Here is a 21685-nt window from a genome sequence, read left to right as displayed (position 1 = left end):
GGGGCCACGTAATACTGAATGTCCCTCTCTCTGGAGCAGGCAGATGCCCGGCGCTGCCTTTCCGTCTATGTTGGTAAAGGACCAGTCCCCACTCGTCAGCCATGCCCAGCTGCCGGCACAGAGCTGGCTCTGGGGAAGGTCGAGGAGGCAAGGGCTCACGGCCACTTTTGGAGGTCCCCGGGCAGCGTCCATTCCCTCTCCACCCCCACGGGTGGTGCCGACAGCCCGGGCAGCCCCCAGACACAATACAGTCAGTGTGGTGGGCCCTGGCATGAACCACCGCCGGTGGCTGGTGTGCCACGTGAGCATGGGGATGGAAACACTTCAGCAGACAGGGAGCGGTCACTCCAGCCACGGAGGGCATTTGGAATGCCAGGGCAATACGCGGCGAGGCAGACGGTGGGGTGGGGTGGTGGGCGGCCTTGCGTTTGCTTGGACCAGGGGCTCTTTTTGGCCCCGGGCTTCCATGTGAGTCCTAAGGAGGTCCTGGGCAGGGGAAAGTGGGAAGGGTGTGACGTGCAAGGCGCCAAAGCCACTGACCTCTTCCTCCTCGAAGCCCGTGAGGTCCCAGCGGTAGTTCAGCCTCATCTGCTTCCGCTTCCAGTGCTCCATGAAGGTGGCAGCTGTGGGGGAAATCCAGAGTCCCGATGACATAAAGGCACTCTCTTCTTTTCTTTTCTTTTCTTTTTTTCTGAGACGGAGTCGTGCTCTTGTTGCCCAGGCTGGAGTGCAGTGGTGCAATCTTGGCTCACTGCAACCTCCGCCTCCCAGGTTCAAGCAATTCTCCTGCCTCAGCCTCCCGAGAAGCTGGGACCACAGGCATGCACCACCATGCCCAACTAATTTTTGTATTTTTAGTAGAGACGGGGGCTTCACCGTGTTGGTCAGGCTGGTCTCGATCTCCCGACCTCAGGTGATCTGCCCGCCTCGGCCTCCCAAAGTACTGGGATTTCAGGCGTGAACCACCATGCCCGGCCGGAATTCTTTTCTCAGTGCTTGGTGAGCAAGGGCGATATACTGGGGTAAGAACTTCATGTGAATTCATGAGTTCAGCCCTCCCACCAATCCTGTGGGCCAGAAACCATCATTCTCTCTTTTTACAGATGAGGAAACTGAGGCACAGGACACTCAAGTCCCGGCTGAGGTTACCCAGCCAGTCAGTGAGGGGTGGGCAGCCTGGCCCAGAGCCTGTGCCTCCACTCTCCTGCACCATTGCTCTCGGCGACCCTGGCTTGGAGGTCAGGAGGAATGAGGGGTGAGCCAAGGCCACTGACTCACTCGGGCTTCAAACCACCCCAGGGGTCTGCCTGCTGAACTGTGCTGGCAGCTGCTGCATTCAGCTTCATATTCCCAACAGACAAAGCATGGTTCAAATGCCGCCTCCTCCAGGAAGCCACCGATCATTCCCCTCAGTGTGAGAAAAACCCAGCGCCTCTTGGGACCTTCCTCAGCCTTCGTCTGTCTCGCTCACGGTGTCATGCTGCCTTGCATCGGGATCCCTGTCTCGTGACTTGTGTGTGGGGCAGGAATGGGGCCTCGTTCCCCGGATCCTCAGCTCCCAGAGGTGCCTGGCATAGACAGCTGCTTGAGTGCGCATTGAGTGAGTGACTTTTGCAAGTGCACAGCGTGCAAAAGAAGAGGCCCTGACTGGAGTGTTTATCATGAATACTTCTCCCTGCAAAAGAAAATCAGCAGAAGCTGAGAGGCAGAGTGACAGGATGGCCACAGAGTTCCCTGGAGCTCACAATTCTTGAGCTGTTCCACGCCAGGCACTGTTGGGAGCTGGTCAATCTACAGACCACCCCCAGGACAAGGCTCTTGTATCTGCCTGAAGATGCTCAGTACAAATTTCAGGGCAAGAACACCAGAATTCAATACAGGTGTTGATTGACTTACGACCTATGCAACTTACACGACCATTCGACTTTACGACCACAATCGCTAGCCACGACTGCTCCGCGTCTGGCAGCGCAAACGTTGCCCAGCTGGGCGTACGACAGTGCAGACCAGCTTCCGGCAGCACTACCATCTCCGCATGCATATAGGCTACTCAACTTACGACCAAATCGTGTTACGACCGGCCTGTCGGAACCTATCGTGGTCGTAAGTCGAGCACTAGCTGTACCAGCCACAGAGCTCTGTAAACTTGGGCAAGTTACTTAGTCTTTCTTGCCTCTGTTTCCTCATCCATAAAATAGTACCTTCTAATAATCAGACTTGGAGTGTCAGTGAGGGAGCACCAATGTTATTTACTCCTCACAGTGACCATGGGAGGTAGGTGCTAGTCCCCTCGCCCCCATTTTACAGAGGGGGAAACTGAGGCTCGGAGGGATGAAATGGCTTATCTGAGAAGCAGCAGCACTGATGTGCAAACAAAATGGGCTGTAGGACTGTGGGCATGCAAGGTGAATTCACAAATGTGGTCCTTGATGGAAAGCAATGTGTGGCCGGAAAGAACGCAAGTGTCGGGCGTGAACCTGGTTCACAGGCCGTTAGTCTACGTGTAACGAAGCTCTTCCCATTAAGGTGAGGTGGGAATGGGGCTTCCGAGCGTGCACAGGTTTGTCTAGGATGCATCCACCGAAAGGATTAGCCACCGTGTCAGCCGGCCCAGCCTGGAAACAGGAGCGCCGACAACCCTGCCGCATAGGTCTTTCACACTGGGGTGATTTAACCCTGGGACTTGCCCGCACAGGCAATGGAAGAGCTGAGAAGCCACACGGGGATGCTGGGACCACCCAGAGATGACCCACGGCAGAAGCTGGCATCCGTTTCAGGGTGGTAGGACAGTAGGAGGTGCCCAGTGTCAATACTGGAACCAGAAATTGGAGCTGCTCAGAAGCAGCTGGGATCACGGAGGAAGAGGGGCTTCCCAGGGGAGGCAGAGCCTGGAGAAGACGCAGTCATTGCTGGGGATGTCCCAGCAAGTGGAGGGAGATGGGGAGAAATATTTCGGCTGCTCCCTTCCTCCTGCCTTCTGAGCTCCCAAAAGGGCTTCCCACTGGCTGAAACTACTGGGAAGAGGGAGAGCCAGGGAGCCTGGGGATGCCAAGATGCAGACCTGCGCAGGCGAGGGAACAGCTACCGCTTAAACACCTGCTGGAAACCCGGCCACTCGGCAGACACACACGGAGCGCGGAGGCTGCGGCAGGTGAGGTGGGCCGCAGGGGGCTCAGGAGGAGGCCCCCAGCCCCCAGGGCCCCTGACCATTAGGAGGCGGACACTGAGGGCGGCCTGTCTGCGGTGGGCACCCTCCCCAGGAGGCAATGCAGGGAGATCTCCGCCTCTTTGAAGATGTGCTTTGTCCACTGCCGCTGCTCTGGAGCGGTGTGGGAGGCCAGCTGTCCCCCGGTCTCTGCCTGGTCTGCAAGGCCCCCGGCGGTGCCTTCCCCAAGCTTTGGAAGCTGCCTCTCTCTGTCCTCCTCTGCCCGCCCAGGGCAACATGCTCTGTTCCGACTCTTTTTTGGGCTGAGCACTGCCCAGGAGGGCTGGCTGAACGCACAGCTGCAGAGTCGGCCGGTTTACCTGCTGTGATGGTTAGTATTGAGTGTCAACTTGATTGAAGGATGCCAAGTATTGTGTGGGTGTATCTGTGAGGGTGTTGCTAGAGGAGATTAATATTTGAGTCAGCAGAGGGGGACAGGCAGACCCACTCCTGACCTGGGTGGGCACCATCCCCTCTGCTGCCAGCGCAGCTGGAAAAAGCAGGTGGGAGGAGGTGGAAGAGCACCCTCGCCGAGTCTTCCCGCCTCACCTTTCTCCCATGCTGGACCTTTCCTGCCCTTGGACATCTGACTCCAAGTTCTCCAGCTTTTGGACACCTGGACTCCCACCGGTGTTCTGCCAGGGGCTCTCAGGCCTCCGGCCACAGACTGAAGGCTGCACTGTCAGCTGCCCGACTTTTGAGATTTGGGGACTCAGATTGATCCACCACTGGCTTCCTGGCTCCTTGACTTGCAGACGGCCTGTCTGGGGCTTGACCTTGTGATGGTGTGAGTCGATCCTCCTGAATAAACCCCCTTCATACGTACAACATAGCCTATTCGTTCTGTCCCTCTGGAGAACCCTGCCTCCAGTGCACCTTCCCCGTCCCAGCCTCCGCGGCTCCTCCCCTTTCCCAGGCTTGGCTTCCAACACGACGCTCACCCCCTGCCGCCCCGGCTTTGCCCGCTCTGCACTCCCAGCCTGCAGCATAACAACGGTCACCAGTTAACAAGGACGTATCTGCATGCTGGCCTTTTACAGACATCAGTCAACCTCATCCCCACAACGACCGCAGGCAGGAGGGATGATTCCCATTCATAGATTTACAAAGCTGAGGCCATTCACAACCCTGACATTCAGAGGCTGGAGTGCTGTGCCCAGGGTCAGCTGCAGGGGAACAGCAGCCGCTGGATGTGAACCTCATTCTATTTGACTCCAGTGTTCATGGAACCATGATGCTGGACCGACTCTCTGAGCAGATATTTTGTTTTCCTTAAGGAAATAAGAGCTGTAGTTGTGAAAAGTCTGATTATTAGAGTGTACCATCTTATGGATGAAGAAATAGGGGCACAGAGAGGTTAAGTAAGTTGCCTAAAGTCACAGAGCTTGGTGGCTGGTATTCCTTTCTTTCTTTTTTTTTTTTTTTTTTTTTGGAGTCTTGCTCTGTTGCCCAGGCTGGAGTGGAGTGGTGAGATCTCAGCTCACTGCAGAGGCCTCTTGAGTTCAAGTAATTTTCCAGCCTCCCAAGTAGCTAGGACTATAGGTGTGTGCCACCAAGCCTGGCTAATTTTGCATTTTTAGTAGAGATGGGGTTTCACCACATTGGACAGGCTGGTCTTGAACTCCTGAGCTGAAGTGATCTGCTCGCCTCAGCCTCCCGAAGTGCTGGATTATAGTCGTGAGTAACCACACCTGGCCTTGAACCCTAGTATTCTTGCTCTAAAATTTGTACCGTGTCTTCAGACAGAAGCAAGGAGCATGTCCTGGAGGTGTCTGTAGATTGACCAGGACTCAGGCTGGAGCCTAGAACAGAACCTGTGGCTGGGGTTGGGGTGGGGGTACAGGTGACACAAAGACGAGCCTTGTTTGGCTCAGTTATGTTTAAAAAATAAAGACATTTGACGTAAAAATTATGCCTTTCCTGCTTCTCCTTTAAAAGGCAGAAGCACTGCCAGCTGAAGGCTGGAGCTGAGCAACGATCACCCCTTGGTCAAAACGTGGGCATGCCTTTTCCACGTGGCCACAGACCCCACCATGCCCTATTGTCCGGCTTCTGTGGGCACTGGGCGTGGAGGTGGAGCTGTGGAGTCAGGCTTGGCCAGCAGGAAGGGAGATGTGAAGGCTCATGCTGTGCCTGGTGGGCAGCCCTCAAAGCTGGCATCACGAGTGGCATGAAGAACCACCTTCCAGCGGGTTGAACGAAGGCAGGAAGAACCCTGAGCATCGTCCTCCCGAAGAGTGCTCCTGTGGCCCCCCCTCCTCACCCACACACGGTTCCCATTCCTGCCCTCTGAGGCTCCCGACCCTGGCCCTCCTTGCCAATGTACCAACCACATCACACAAACGCTGCATAATACCCAGCTGCCACCAGGTGCTGGCACGGGGCTTTCCCACATCTGATCCCCTCGGATCCTGCCCCGGCCCCCTCAATGTGGGGACGACGGGCTCCATTTTACAGACACGGAGCTGAGGTTCTGAGATGTCAGGGGACTCATCAAGGAAGGGCAGAAACCTAGACCCAGGCCTTCCGATGCCCACATCAGCCAGCAGCAGGGACGGGGCTTCCCATCCACATGCGTGTACAACGAAGCAACAGCGAGAAACGGCCTTGAGCGTAGCAGCCTCACAAGGTGGCCAAAGGGACGAGCCCATCCCCCCGAAATGCGGAGCCCAGGAGTCAGCACAGCACACAGCACAGAGGGTGGCAGCAAGCAAGAAGCCAGGCTGGGCGGGAGCGGGTGGTTGGGCTACCGTCCCTTCCCATATTGATTTTCACAGCACAGAGTCACACAAACTTATCAGAAAGGCATCCGGAGGCAGCAGGTGAGCGAAAGACTCTGGGTCTGCAGAGGATCTCATCAGGGGTGAGCGTGGGCAGTTGAACACACCGCTGCCAACCTCAGTCTCCACATCTGAGAAATGGGCTTGTTACCAGCGCCTGCCTGAGAGGGTCTGTCATGGGGTGTCCCTGATTTCATCTGCAAGCGGTGCTCAGGGCAGGGCCTGCGTCTCTGTAAGGGCTTGACAGAGGCCGCTCTTACAGCCCGGCTTTGTTGTGGGGATCTCCACGTGTCCCCATCAGAGCTCCCCACAGGACGGAGGCCATATGTTGTATCATCCCATTTATATAAAATACTCAGAACATTTATAGTTAAATTCATCGAGGCAGAAAGCAGACTGGTAGTTGCCAGGGGCTGGGGTAGGGGGGAAGGAGGACTGACTGCTTCATGGGGACAGGGTTTCCCTTCAACATCATGAAAATGTTCTGGAATTAGAGGCGTGGATGCATAACACGTGCTCAATGCCGCTGAATCGTGCACTTAACATGGTCAGGTGAATTTCACTGCAATTTACAAAAAGCTAATGATAGAATGATGGGCGTAGATTCCCCTTACGTATTCATGTGCACCTGCCACATCTTGCAGGAACCACAGGGGAATGGGCGGGAGGGACACCCATGTGTGGTTACCTGTGGCGGGAGTGGGGTGGGGGCAATCTGTCCAATTCCTCTGGGATTTCTCAGTGTGGGTCCGGGAATCCGAGGTGTTTCTGAATCTCCCCAGGGAGCTTGTTAAAATGCAGATGCCTGAACGGCGGAGTCACCCAGGGCCCCCAGAATCTGCGTTCTGAACAAGCTCCATAGCTGCCCTGGAGCCAGCAGGCATCGGGAAGTGCCGACCCCTCCCTTCTTCTGCCGTCCCTCTCCAACCGTCCCTCCACACAACAGGTTAGCTGGCTCTCCTCCCAGGCGGCATGCCACCCCGCCTCGACCCATTCCAGTGCCTCTACTGCTCAGGCCTCACTCCAATTTCCCTATTTCCACGGTGCCTCCTCGGCTGGCTGACGGAAACCGTTTCTGAGCTCCCTCTCCCCTGAGATACTGTTGCCAAAACCAGGGCACAGTCTCAGGCGCTTCATTTGATGCTCTCTCGGTTCTTCTGAGCGAGCTGCCCAGTGGACAGTCCCATCTCCCCAGTGACACTCATGCCCACTGGGGTCGCATCTTTTGAGCCTCTGCCCTCTACCCCTGAGCCCACCAGCTCTGGGAGGCAGGGAGGGCACAGTCCCTGACACGACCACAGAGCAGGGGTGCGTCTTGCTTGGACTGTGCACGTGGAGTCCCTATCCATTCCCCTCCTAGAAATGTGACTCCCTGCTCTGGGTTGACTTGCATCCCCCCAAATTCATGTGGAGGCCCTAAAGCTCCATGTAATGGTATTTGAAGACGGGCACTTTTGGGCCGATTGGGTTTAGCTGAGGTCATGAGGGTGGGGCCCCCATGATAGGATTCGTGCCCTTGGAAGAGGAGACAGCAGAGAACTGGCCTCCTGTCTCTCCCTTTGCCACCTGAGGACACGGGGAGAAGGTGGCTGTCTGAAAGCCGAGCCGTGGGCCCAATCAGCTGGCACCTTGATCCATACCCAGAACTGTGGGAAATACGTGTCTATTATCGCAGGCACCCACCCGTGGCATTAGGCGATGGCAGCTGGAGCTGACTAACACACCGACCCTTCGCTGGAAACCACCTTTCGCTAACCTATAGCTCCCGACACCGTGCAATGTTTGCTTAGTGCAGACTCCAGAACTGGAGGTCAGAGCTGGGTCTCCCGGGGAGCGGCAGGACGGGGCAGAGCTCTGCTCCCACACGTGAGTGCTCAGTGGAGGCGGGCGGGGCACGAGGGCCTTCGGCCTTCCCTTTTGCTCTGAGTCACCAGGAACCCTACCTATTTATCCCTGGAACAAATTTAGCTCCCGAAGACGATCACAGGGCACCCCCTACGTCCCCACCTAGCTGGGAGTGACTCAGCTGGGTGACTTGTCAACTCCACTTACAATCTCAGGCCCAGCCCTTGGGAGGGTTCCAGTTCCATCTCTGGAACATTTCATTAAAGTTGAGACCATCTTTCCTGGGCTTTCTGCTGCCAGGCTCAAATCAGATACATTCCTTTGTTCTTCGTGGAACTGACAAGCAGTTAAAACCCCATTATTATGCCATAATTTCAGAAAATGGATCCAAGTGAATAGCTAAATAGGGCTCAGCATTGCTTAATGAGACGTCTTATTTGAGGCTTTCAAATCGCAGAAATCCCAGACAGCAAGCAGCAAACTCAAGTCTCTGGGACCAACGTGTCAGCTCCAGGAAAGCCGGACCCCAGTGGAAGCCACGATTAAAAGAGCAGGCTGGAAGTGATTCATCCACCTGAATACGGAGCCCCACACCCTGGCGGATGGGTGGTCACGGCCAGGCTCCCGGCCGCCAGGCGGAAACAGGTTTATGCCTCTTTGCCATTGTAGGAGCAGAAATGAGAACAGCTGGAGACAGGAAAAGAAAGGACGCAGGGGGAGAAGAAACACCAGAGGGAAAATAATCCCTTAGAGGGTAAAGAACAAATCACTGAATAAGGGATTAAAAACACCCAAGGAGCGATCCCTGGTGATTGCCCTTGAGGGCCGGTGTGAGAGGGCCCGGGTGGGGCTTTGTTCCTCTGTCTCTGTGCACACCTCTCAGCCAAAGTGGGTTCTTTCCTGTTGTTTCTGTCTTGATTTAGAATAAGCTCCTTTTCTCTAAAGTAAGGGCTTCTCGGGAGTGGCCTGGCTTTTTTTGTGAACTCCTCCCCCCCCTGCTCAAAATGGGAGTGTGCAGATGGAACTTGTACTTGACTCTATTTGACAGTCGGGTCACATCTGTTGTCTCCCAGGGTTGAAGTGAAGCCAGGGAGGGGTGAGACCAGCAGGGTCAGCAGGCACAGAGTCCTGCTCTCCCAGAGTGGGGGGGATGGTCAGCAGAGACAGATTCCTGCTCTCCCAGAGTGGGGAGGCTCAGCAGGTACAGATTTCTGCTCTCCCAGAGTCTGGGGGGTCAGCAGGTACAGATTCCCGCTCTCCCAGAGTCTGGGGGGTCAGCAGGTACAGATTCCCGCTCTCCCAGAGTCTAGGGGGTCAGCAGGTACAGATTTCTGCTCTCCCAGAGTCTGGGGGGTTAGCAGGTACAGATTCCCGCTCTCCCAGAGTGAGTCTGGGGGGTCAGCAGGCACAGATTCCCGCTCTCCCAGAGTGAGTCTGGGGGATCAGCAGGCACAGATTCCCGCTCTCCCAGAGTGGGGGGAATGCAGGCAACTGCTAGGAAGGGGCTGGCCCGCAGTTCTTGGGGCGCAAGGCCCTAGGTGTTCAGCAAAGAATTGCAAAACAGGCAATGTGACTTCAGGAAACAGGGCCGCCAAATGCACAAGCACAGCCCCGAGGGTGCCGGTGTGCTCAGCAGCACTGCACCTGCCCGTCCCTGATACTGGCTCGAGGCACATGTCCGCTCCCCCAAGAGGGTCCATGATGAGGGCCTGGGGAACGTTTGCGTGCAGAGGTGAAACCGGGGCATGCGCTGGGACCTTGGAGGCAGATGGGCCGGGGTGCGCATCTGAGACGTCTGTTAGGGATCTGTTAGCTGTGTGAGCTCAGGCAAGTCACGTAACCTCTCTGTGCTTCTGTCAGAGGCATTCCCACCAGAGCAACTCCATCTTGAGTAAGGGCTAGGAACAATGTTCCCAGAGGGTCAGGTATTCCTAGCCTCCAGATGTTTACGTTAAGGGAACAGATTGATAATGTTTACTAAACAGACCCAGACTGGGAATGCCCTGATATCCATGTTGAGAACAAAGGCATTCTTAACTTTGCTTTAAAGATAGTAATATTAATTATTGCAACATATAGTAATTAAGAAAATTAATCCTTTATCACAAACCATTGAAGCCAACCATATCTCCCCATGATTTTCTTTGTCATTCTCTATATAAACACGCCCTGCATCTAGGGTGGGCATGTTCCTTCTCTTGCTTTTGGAATGCCCTATTCTGTAGCGATTCTTTCACTGGTTTTCTTTCTGTTTTTTTTTTTTTTTTTTTTTTTTTTTTTTTTTTTTTTTTTTTTTTTTTTCTTTTCTTGAGAGGGAGTCTTGCTCTGTCGTCTAGGCTAGAGGGCAGTGGCACAATCTCAGCTCACTGCAACCTCTGCCTCCTGGGTTCAAGCGATTCTCCTGTCTCAGCCTTCCAAGTAGCTGGGATTATAGGTACACGCCACCACGCCCGGCTAATTTTTTGTATTTTTAGTAGGGATGGGGTTTCACCATGTTGGCCAGGCTGGTCTTGAACTCCAGACCTCAGGTGATCCACCTGCCTTGGCCTCCCAGAGTGCTGGGATTACAGGCGGGAGCCACCGTGCCTGGTCACTCCTTTACTTTCCTGATAAACTTGCTTTACTTTGCACTGTGGACTCACCTTGAATTCCTTCTCGTGTGAGAGCCAAGACGCCTCTCCTGGGCTGTGGATCAAGACCCCTTTCTGCTAACATTTTAGTGTCTTCACCAGAGGAAAGAACAGAGCCTTGGTCTGGGGCTGCTGTGGGGTTACAGAGCGAGCCGAGGACCTGGCACAGAGGCTGAGGGCCTGGCACAGAGGCAGTCCTCAGTGCAGCTCCCAAAGGGAAGGAGATGTGTCTTTGTGGAGACAGATGAGGAACCTATTCTAGGTGAGAGAGAAACTTGGAGGTAACCCAGTCAGGAGTAAGTAAGGCACCCATTCAGCACACATACCAGCCGGAGCCAGTTAGTAACACCCACAGAGTAAGGCCTAGAGTCAGGTATTTGAGGCTCAAGATGGAGATCTCTCAAATAACTTAAAACAGAAGTACCATTTAACTCAGCAATCCCATTACTGGGTATGTGCCCAAAGGAATATCAATTGTTCTACCATAAAGACACATGTGGCCGGGTGCGGTGGCTCACACCTGTAATCCCAGCACTTTGGGAGGCTGAGGTGGGTGGATCACCTGAGGTCAGGAGTTCAAGACCATCCTGACCAACATGAAGAAACCCTGTCTCTACTAAAAATACAAAATTTGCTGAGCGTGGTGGTGCGCGCCTGTAATCCCAGCTACTCGGGAGGCTGAGGCAGGAGAATCGCTGGAACTTGGGAGGCGGAGGTTGCGGTGAGCTGAGATCGTGTCATTGCACTTCAGCCTGGGCAACAGAGTGGAATTCCCGTCTCAAACAAAACAAAACAAGACAAAAAACAAAACACAAAACAAAACAAAAAGAGATGCATGCATGCATATGTTTATTGCAGCACCATTTGTAAGAGCACACGGATGGACTCTACACAGGTGCCCATGAGCGGTGGACTGGGTAAAGAACAGTTGGTCCAGGCTGGGTGTGGTGGCTCATTCCTGTAATCGCAACACTTTGGGAGGCTGAGATGGGCAGATCACCTGAGGTCAGGAGTTCAAGACCAGCCCAGCCAACATGGTGAAACCCCAACTCTACTAAAAATGTAAAAATTAGCCAGGCACGGTGGCGTCATCCCAGCTACTCGGGAGGCTGAGGCAGGAGAGTTGCCTACACATGGGAGGTGGAGGTTGCAGTGAGCTAAGATGGCACCACAGCACTGCAGCCTGGACAACAGAGAGACACTGTCTCAACAGAAGAAGGAGAAAAAGATGTGGTCCATACAGACCATGGAATACTGCGCAGTCATAAAAAGAAGGAAATCACGTCCTTTGCAGCAACGTGGATGGACTAGAGACCATTAACCTGAGAGAACAAAACTGACGCAGGAACAGAAAACCAAATGCCGCACGTTCTCACCTTTAAGTGGGAGCTAAACACTGAGTACACAGGGACACAGAGAAGGGGACAGGAGGCGCTGGGGCCTCCTGGAGGGTGGAAAGACTACCTAGCAGGTACTGTGCTGATTATCTGGGTGACAAACTAACCGGCACACCAAACCCACGTCACGCAATTGACCCATGCAACAGATCTGCACGTGCAGCCTCTGAGCCTAAAATGAAAGTTGGAAAGAAAAATAACTTCAACTAAAACAAAACCTATGAAAAAGTATTTGGGGCTCAGAAACCAGAATTTGGGGGTTCAAGCCCTGCTTACCAGCTGGTAAAGCTTGGGAAATTGCCAAGGAGGTAAATAAAGCTATTTATCTCCTTGGGGGAGTGCATCAGGACACAGAAGATGCTACCACAATGCCTGGCAGAAAATAAAGCTCACTTACTTTCAGCTGTGATTCTTTTCTTTTTCTTTCTTTCTTTTTTTGGAAACAGAGTTTCACTCTTTTTGCCCAGGCTGGAGTGCAATGGCACAATCTCGGCTCACGGCAACCTCTGCCTCCTGGGTTCAAGCAATTCTGCAGCCTCAGACTCCCAAGTAGCTGGAATTACAGGTGCCCGGCTAATTTTTGTATTTTTAGTAGAGCCGGGGTTTCACGAACTCCTGATTGCAGGTGATCTGCCCTCCTCGGCCTCCCAAAGTGCTGGGATTACAGCCTGGCCAGCTGCTATTCTTTTCTGAAGGAGAGGAAGTCACTGCATGGACAGAGGCCACCAAGCACAAGGTGAGAGCTTTCCTCCTCTGTGAACTGGGGACAGGTTCTCAGCTGTTCGGGTACAGCATGATAAATAACAGCGAGCTCGGACACAGGCTTGTCAGCAATGACAGACTGCTGCTGACCCTACATGTGTAATTCTAAATTTATAATACATTTTCATCCCCAAATTAAAACCCAGAGCTGGGCTGCAGGCCTGGGGCTCTTCCCATAAGCCACGTGGCCTTGGACCACACACAGACACCACACAGACATCACCTCCCAATGCTCTGCAGTAGCCCCAGCCAGAAGTCCTCCAACCTCAGCTTGAATGCTTCCCAGCACGGGGCGCTCACCCCCTCCCTGGCCAGTCCAGCTCAGCGCTTCTTCCTGCTCACCGCTGGAAATCACTCCCTACCTTGAGCTTCCAACCCACGGCTCCCATTCCCCACTTCCTCTGGAGAATCAAACGCCTTTGTCCACAAAGAGGAAGGCTGCATTTATCTCGAGGCTATGCTGATTTCTGCTTGTGTCTGTCCCCACCTGTGACTGGAATTCCAGGAACGCGAGACCTACCCCTCACACTGCTCGGCCCATAGCCTCATGTGGTGGAGCTGAGGGTGTCAGAAGGTGGCTCCCAGGCAGGTGCAGACGGCTGGCCACAGGCACCTGACCTCACTAGGAAAGGCCTCTCCTGACTCTCCCTTGCTCACAGAGGCTTTCGGGCCCTGGCTGAGCCTTCGACCCTCAGCAGAGGAACTCACGTCTTCCCTTAACTCCAGGCAGAAGTCCTAAACTCGATATCGGCCACGGGGCTGTGCTCATTTAAGTCAGGACCGAGACCAGGGTGAGGCGAGGGAGGGGCCTCTGCAGGGTCTCACGACGCTCACTCTCAGGGTCGTGGGCACCTGAGATGAGATGCCAATTTCCATGTGTACCCGGGCATCCCTCCCTTGCCCACAAACCTCTGCAGGGTGTGGAACCCTGCAGAGGCCTATGGGACCCAGTTTGAGAACCATGGGGGACGGACACGCCCAACGCTGCTGCTGCCTGGGAAGCAGGCCCAGGCCCAGGGCCTCCAGCAGGAACCGGCGTGGGTCGGCCAGCCCTGGACGATCGCCTGTCGAAGGGTCCACAGGCCCGGGGGCCACAGGGCCGCTGCCCAGTCCAACACGTGAGGGACCAGGCGCTTGTGGGTCTCTCCCCAAACAACCAGGGCGTAGACCGGTCTGCACTGCCCGCACCCTCTCAAAGGATGGTCTTGCAGAAGGAACTCCAAGAAGGAGGGAGGCCTGGGGGGAAAGGCTTGTTCTGTGGGCTCAGCACCCATGCCTGCCCAGGAGGCACTCCCACAGGTGACCTGGAAGGCATGAGTGGGTGATACACTGGCATTCAGAAGAAGGAATCTGCAGTGATCAGAATGCCACGGAGCTCTTTGGGCTCCCAAAACAAGAACCACAGCAGGCGCTTATCACAGAGACCTGCTACCGCCCGGCGTGTTGGCTGGGCATGGGGTTACGACAGCCCGAGACGGCTTCTTTCTTCATCGAGGCTCCTCCGGCCTCTGCTCCCATCCCCTGGGAACGGGCTCTCACTGGGCAGGTGGTGCTTATAATCGGAGAAGGAGAAGATGAAACACCACCTGCATCTTTCTCCGAGGAGGAGGGAGACCCGGTTCTGTGCGCCCGGGAATTACTGGACATTTGGAGAGTCCCACAAAAGTGGGTGCCTTTGGAGGCCGCTGCAGAGGACACCAGCCAGGGGCTCTCAGAGGGCTGTGCCCTCCCAGACCGGAAGGTGATGGCAGGGATGGGCAGAACGTGGGGTGGAAGGATGTGGTGGCTGCTGTCTCCAGGGCCCTTAAACGCCTTTTGCTCATGGTCAAGTGTGGGGATGCCAAGCCTGCCCGTGTCTCCTTAACTCACGGGAACAGCATGGGAGCTGAAACAAAGTGTGGAGTCCTTTGGAATGATCTCTTTTCCATCGGAGGCCCTTTCTTTGGAGAAGTAGGGAGTCTAGGGGCTGGACTGCTCCCAGCAATTTTGGCAGGGAAAGAGGAAACAGGTGGGATGAAGTCAGGGGCCCCCAGGGCTGGGGAGGGCGCGGTGAGGCTCCCAGTCACTTATCTCGCACTTTCTAGTAGGTGCCCTTCCCGGAGTTGGGCCCCGCTATGGCACCCCTCTCTCCCTGTTAGGCTTGTGGTCTCTGCCTCCAGCATAAGACAGGAAAACGTCATTGACACAGCAGCCGACGGCACTGGGTTCTGATTCCTCAGCGTGAGCACGCTAAGTTCTTCTCAGCGTGTCCTTGCTGGCCTCTCCAGATGCTCTGATGCCCCTCCCACCTGCAGTTCCTGCCGCAGCCCCGCACGCTTACCATGGGGCCCCGCTAGAAACCTATGCTGCAGCTTTCAGAGCAGCAGATATATCAGGTTTGCTTCCTGACCCCATCTCCTGCAAAGTGGTAGCTCACAGGGAAAAATGGGGGCTCCAGTGCCCGGCATGGGGCTGGGTCTGGGATGGCTCAGTACAGGCTGCCCACCGGGGGCATCTCAAAGCCCAGCTGGCAGAGGCTGTGACCTGGGGCCACAGAGGATAGAACGGCCCTGCTTGCTGATCCAAAACTTCTGCAGAAATGCATTCAGCCACCACCTACCAACCGCCCAAGCCCCTAAAGCTAGAGTCGGGTATCAGGTAGGACTGGGGTTAGGGAGCCTTCCTGGGGGAGGAGCCTGGTGCCTTAGGTTTGGGTGGCAGCGAAGTCCAGCAGCAAAGGGCACAGTTTTGGAATCAGGAGCTGAGTGACCCCACGCACTTGTCAGGATTTCTCGGAGAAAAATGTCCCTCCCAGGCTTTCCCTAAGGGCCTCTTGGCTGGGTCAGGAGAACCCCTGTGTGTCTCTTGATGCAGTGCAGACCCCAGTAACCTGAACACAAAATGGGGGTCACTTCCACCTCCCCCTTCGTTTTTTCCTGGCCATGCCTGCCTGAGGATGATTTCACAAAGGCAGGCAGAAGGGTAGTGACCACTCAGACTCACCACCACCCAAAATCCCAGCGTGCTGGGGCTCTGCTTACCCCAGAGGGCCATGAAGACGGAGAAGAAGACGGTGGCGGGGTTGTCGAAGAGGTGGCTGGCCCGGGCCGTGGCGCAGGCTGAGCTCATCTTCCAGTAGCTGCAGGTCTTGTCGCAAAGCGGACACATGGTGATGTTGTATCTCTGGTCACACATCTCCATGCTGCAAGACAGGGGCAGGCCTGGAGTGGCGGGGCCATGCGGATGGAGTGCCTGCTTCCTGGGTGCTGAGCTGGCCTGGGAGGACGTGCTGGGCCTGAGCCAGGGGAGGGTGAGGGTCCCCCAGGTCCCTGCCATGGTGGACACCAGCGGGTTGCTTAGCCACGCCCGGTCCCTACTCTTCAGCCAGGGTAGCTTCACAGGCCTGTGACCATGATGTGGCACTGGCCCCGAGCTCGCAGGGCCTCACGCTTGGTTTAACGCTCCCCTATTGCCGTCTTAAAACACACCGTGATTTCTGAACAAGGGTCCTGCGTTTTCGTCTCGCATGGGGCCCTGCAGTCTCTGTTGCCGGGCCTGGGGGTGGAGTCACCCAGACTTGCTTTGTGGCAGGAGATGGGCCGGGAACGTTCACCTCTGGGGTGACCCCGAGGCAGCCGCCTCCAAGGCCGGTCCTTGAGCCACTTCTAGGAGAGGTAGAGTTCCCAGCCTGCCCCCTCTAATCAGCAGCCACTGTCAGGGCTTGTGCCAATAGCAGGTGCTCGCCAGGTCTTTACGTTATGAGGCCCTGGCAAACGGTGAGAGACGAGGGCCCTCGCTCTACACCAGGCACTGCCCAGGTGCCGTTCCCGCAGCAGCTCCATCGCCTTGTGGGGCGGCTGCCCCGGATGCGGCCTGGTGGTCTGGACACAGGAGGTGGAGAAACGGGGATCCCAGGACTCCTCTCTGGGAGACGGGGCACTGGGCCAGGAGGAACAGGTCCCCAGCCACCCGGCGCAGGGGAGGCCCACCCTGTAGGCTCACTCGGGAAGCAATGGGGGCCTGCCAGGACGATGGTCCCGCTCAGTGCAGGCTTCTGCTCTGCTGAGCACAGGCGAGCCTGGGGCCAGAGCCCAACACTGCGGCCAGAAGAGAGCATCTTCGTGATGCCCGAGGCCCAGCTCTGCCTCCTTCCCACCAAGCGGACTCTCTCCCACTCGTATTAGAAAACACCAATACTTCCAGGCATGGCAGGAGCCTCATCACTGGCCGGCACAGATGTGCCACCTGCCTGGACCAGCACTGGGGACCATTACAATCCCGGAGCCCAGGAAGCAGAAGCGACTTCTTCAGGGCCGCACGGCAGAGTGGGACGTGAATCCTGATCTCTGTATCGTCAAAGCTTGAGCGCCGCATGGATCTCATCTGCTCAAGGGCCGTGGGGGGCTCCTTGTGGAAGCCGGGTGGCCTGGCTGGGCCCTCAGTCAGCTACACGTACCCTGTGACCCTGGCCAGGTCCTTTAGCCTCAGACTCAGTTTTTCTTACTGGAAGATGAGGAGGGGGTCAGGATCAGGTCCTTTCCGCTCTGGCCTGCTTTGAACTTTCTCCTTTCTGCTACTTTGGACAAAGCTGTGGCTCTAAACACACACCCAGGCTGGTGAGGTCAGAGGGTCATCTGGGGGAAGGGGGTGTTTGTTTTTTGACTTTCTGGATACCCTGAACTTGTACGCAGAATCACGCCTGACTCACAGCAGCCGGTGTTTAGTAAACCTCCTCCACGAGGCTCCGCGGGGCCTCCTCTGTGCCCAGCGTCACGGGCATCCTGGTTCACTTCTCTTCCTTCAGTCCCTAAACATTTATTAAAAAGTAGTGTAGGGCCAGGTGAGGTGGCTCATGCCTGTAATCCCAGCACTTTGGGAGGCTGAGGCAGGCAGATCACTGGAGGTCAGGACTTTGAGACCAGCCTGGCCAACGTAGTGAAACCCCGTCTCTATAAAAATACAAAAATTAGGCCAGGCGGGGTGGCTCACACCTGTAATCCCAGCACTTTGGGAGGCCAAGGCGGGCAGATCACGAGGTCAAGAGATCGAGGCCATCCTGGCCAACATGGTGAAACCCCATCTCTATTAAAAATACAAAAATTAGCTGGGTGTGGTGGCACGCGCCTATAATACCAGCTACCTGGGAGGCTGGGGCAGGAGAATCACTTTAACCTTGGAGGCAGAGGTTTCAGTGAGCCAAGATCACTCCATTGTACTCCAGCCTGGGTGACAGAGCGAGACTGCATCTCAAAAAAAAAAAAAAAAAAAGTGGTATAGGTACTGCACGTGCCGGGCACTGTGTTGGGCACAAAAGGTGGGCAGGTAAAAACGATTCACTGCAGCCATGGCCACGCCTGGAGCATGGAGGAAGCATGTGTATGTGTGTGTGTGTGAGTGTGAGTGTGTGCATGGGAGCAGGGGCTGGGCGAGGTGGGCAGGTGCATAGAGGTGTGAGTGTATGTGTGTGTGTGTGTGAGTGTGTGCATGGGCCGGGTGGGGTGGGCAGGTGCACAGTGTGAGTGTATGTGTGTGTGTGTGAGTGTAAGTGTGTGAGTGTGTGCATGGGCTGGGTGGGATGGGCAGGTGCACAGTGTGAGTGTATGTGTGTGAGGGTGTGAGTGTGGCAAGTATGTGTGTGCAAGGGAGCAGAAGCCAGGTGAGGTGGGCAGGTGCACACAGGTGTGTGTGTATGAGTGTGTGTGTGAGCATGTGCATGGCAGCAGTGGATGGGTGGGGTGGGCAGGTGCACAGTGTGAGTATGTATGTGAGGGGGTGTGTGGCATGTGTGAGTGTGTGTGAGTGTGTGCGTGGAAGCAGGGGCCAGGTGGAGTGGGCAGGTTCAGTGTGAGTGTGTGTGAGGGTGTGAGTGTGGCAAGTGTGTGTGTGTGCATGGAGTGGGCCAGGTGGGGTGGGCAGGTGCACACAGGTGTGTGTGTGAGTGTATGTGTGTGCATGGGAACAGGGGCCGGGGGGGTGGGCAGGCACATACAGGTGTGTGAGTGTATGTGTGTGTGTGTGTGCATGAGTGTGTGAGTGTGTGTGCATGGCAGCAGGGGCTGGGTGGTGTGGGCAGGTGCACACAGGTGTGTGTGTGTGTGTGACTGTATGTGTGTGTGTGCATGAGAGCAGGGGCCGGGTGGGGTGGGCAGGTGCACACAGGTGTGTGTGTGTGTGTGAGTGTGTGAGTGTGTGTGTGCATGAGAGCAGGGGCCGGGTGGGGTGGGCAGGCGCACACATGTGTGTGTGTGTGTGTGTGTGCATGAGAGCAGGGGCCAGGTGGGGTGGGCAGGCGCTCACAGGTGTGTGTGTGTGAGTGTCAGCATGTACATGGGAGCAGGGGCTGGGTGGGGTGGGCAGGCACACACAGGTGTGTGTGTGAGAGAGGGAGTGTGTGTTAGAGTGTGTGAGTGTGAGCATGTGCATGGGAGCAGGGGCCGGGTGGGGTGGGCAGGTGCATACAGGTGTGTGTGAGTCTGTGTGTGTGTGTGTGTGTGTGTGTGTGTGTGTGAGTGTGTGTGTGTGTGTGTGTGTGTGCATGGGAGCAGGGGTCGGGTGGGGTTAGCAGGTGCATACAGGTGTGTGTGAGTCTGTGTGTGTGTGAGTGCGTGTGTGAGTGTGAGAAAGTGTGTGTGTGTGTGTGCATGGGAGCAGGGGCTGGCTGGGGCGGGCAGGCACACAGAGGTGGGGGGAGAACCTGCCCTCGCGGCCGGGTAGCTCTGGGTTCGTATCTCAGCTCTGGCATTTGTGATCCGTGTGGCCTTGTTTTCCCTTCTGCAGAATGGGGTTGCTGATAGTGAAGAGAAGCCGTGTTAACAGGTTGTCAGGAGGATCAAACAACCAACAACCAACACGAGTGGCCCTCGGAGCAGCGCCTGGCAGCCCTCAGCCGTCATGTGTCACCAACGCTCTTGTCATCATTATGCAGTAGCCGGGCGCCTTGCAGCAGCAGCGAGCTTTAAGCAGAGCCAGGAACGGGCTCTCGGGGCTCATCTCTTGCCCCTCACTCAGCCTCCTCTCTTCTGGGGCCTCTCAAGGGCAGAAGGAGGCAGCACGTTGTGGGGGCAGGGCGTCCCCGGTCAGGCACAATGTGAGCCCCTTTCTCAGAGAACAGGCATGTGGAAGGCCCGTCATCGTCAGCATGCGACCCAGCCCACAGTGACCACCTGGCCTGAGGGTGGCCTGGAGTCCACAGTGGTGGGATTGGGGACAGGGAGGACTCAGGTGTACACCCACGGCCTGCCGTGAGCCCTGCGGCTCTCCTGCGCTCTCCTCCCTGCCCCACTCAGCTTCCAGCACAAACACCATCAGCCCCACAAAAAAGCCTTTTCCTGCCAGTTTTAAATCCTCCTCTGCCTCTCACTTCACCACCTTTAGCCAAAATAGAAAGAGCAGGAAGCTCTGTTGTGTAGGGAGGCCCACAGGTGCAAGGGCGGCAGGCAGCTCCACGCTGGGCACGGGCTTCCCTACACGCTTGGTGGGGACGGGATGGACCCTGCAGGGAGCACGCACCTCCTGCTTCGCTCCAGCTCACCCGTGGGGCTTGGCCTTGGCTTTGGCCTGGCCGCTGCCGACAGCGGCTGAATCCTGAGTAACTGCCGTTTCTGGCCATGTGGTGGAAGGGCCAAGCTGGCAAGGCCACCCCCTGGGAGGCAGAGCCTCCCTGCTGAGGCCACCCTCCAAGGGGAGGAAGGAAGGAAGATGGCCGTCCCCCAGGCTTCCTCCGGGGGTCATGGTGACAATCCCCACCTTGCACTCACCATTGCCCTCTGGCTTTGAGCTCTTGGCCTAAAGCCGGTATTACAATCCCCACTAAATCTGGGCTACGGTGATTTTACCACAACCAAACCCAAGTGCCCATGACCTCATACCACATCAGCAAACAAAAGGGAATGCTCTCTCCTGCCTCGGACCAAATAACGCCAAAGCGGAGATAAGCCAGATTCCTCAGAGCTTCGGATCGGGTGGGTGGAATATTTCAGGTGTTATTCATGTATCAAAACAGCATTTAAACAAAAATTGACCAGATATGGTCTTTCCGTGCTACTAAGAGTCAGTTTCTTTCCTAGCTAAGACTGACTGGGTCTTTACAGACAGGCTCAGAGGACACAGTTTCCGAACTGTAGCTCTGCTCTGGAGATACTTGGCAGGAGTGGTTTGAAGAACCACCAAACTGACATTTTAGGGCTTTTCTGAGGTTTTAAGCCCCTGCAGGGCAGGGCCAGCCCAAATTCACCTTTAGAGTCGATTCCCTGGCAGAGCGATTTGCACACCGAAGGCACTGCCCGTCGGCACAGAGTCCCTGCCAGAGGCTGGGAGCCTGAAATTACCCCCAGGTTCGTGTCAGGAGATCTAAGAAATACCTACAAAAGCACCAGAGGGGCTCTGCACACTGAGGCTGAGCTTCTCGAAAGTTGACTTTTTTTCTTGTGGCTATAGGGTCTCACTCTGTCCTCCAGGCTGGAGTACAGTGGTGAGATCACGGTTCACTGCGGCCTCCACCTCCCGGGCTCAAGGGATCCTCCAGCCTCAGCCTCCCAATTTGTTGGGATTACAGGCATGCACCACCACACCAGGGAAAACTGGACTCTTGTTCTGGAGTCACTTGGGGGAACTGCGCCCCTGAGCGATGCATGGCTGCCTCGGGCCTGGGCCGCCTTCTCCAGGCTCCTGACATCTGACATCCCCTTGGTGAACAGCAGAAGGCACATGGGATCTACATTCAGACGCCTGGCTTTGCTGTGGGGTGCAATCCTCCATTATGGAATGGTTCCTGCAGCATTTCCTGGGTCCGTGGGGTTAAGGGAAGCAGGTACCCTTAGGAAGCTGAGCGGGTGGAGCCTACTGTACAGCCCTTGAGTGCCAGCCTGCACCGAGGCCTAGCATTCATGTCTCACCTCCCCGAGTGCCAGCCTGAACGGAGGCCACTAGCATTTATGTCTCACCTCCCAAGAGTGCCAGCCTGCGCCAAGGCCTAGGATTCACGTATCACCTCCCGAGTGCCAGCCTGCGCCGAGGCCAAGCATTCACGTCTCACCTCCCCTGAGTGCCAGCCTGCGCCGAGGCCTAGCATTCACGTCTCACCTCCCC

General features: G+C 56.0%; 1 protein-coding gene across 1 annotated transcript in view; it reads right to left on the bottom strand.

Annotated features, from left to right (window-relative positions):
- The window catches only part of ANO1 (anoctamin 1), a 194185-nt gene that overhangs the window by 38582 nt on the left and 133918 nt on the right, over positions 1-21685 (bottom strand). Inside the window, exons 13-14 of the mRNA XM_037734002.1 lie at positions 15640-15800; positions 541-623 (exon numbers count right to left, since the gene is read on the bottom strand). Coding sequence (XP_037589930.1) covers positions 541-623; positions 15640-15800 — 244 coding nt within the window. The remainder of the gene's footprint in view (positions 1-540; positions 624-15639; positions 15801-21685) is intronic.

The sequence above is a fragment of the Cebus imitator genome, unplaced genomic scaffold (genome assembly GCF_001604975.1).
Source record: "Cebus imitator isolate Cc_AM_T3 unplaced genomic scaffold, Cebus_imitator-1.0 Scaffold563, whole genome shotgun sequence".
NCBI lineage: Eukaryota > Metazoa > Chordata > Mammalia > Primates > Cebidae > Cebus > Cebus imitator.
This window is presented reverse-complemented; position numbering and strand designations above follow the sequence as displayed.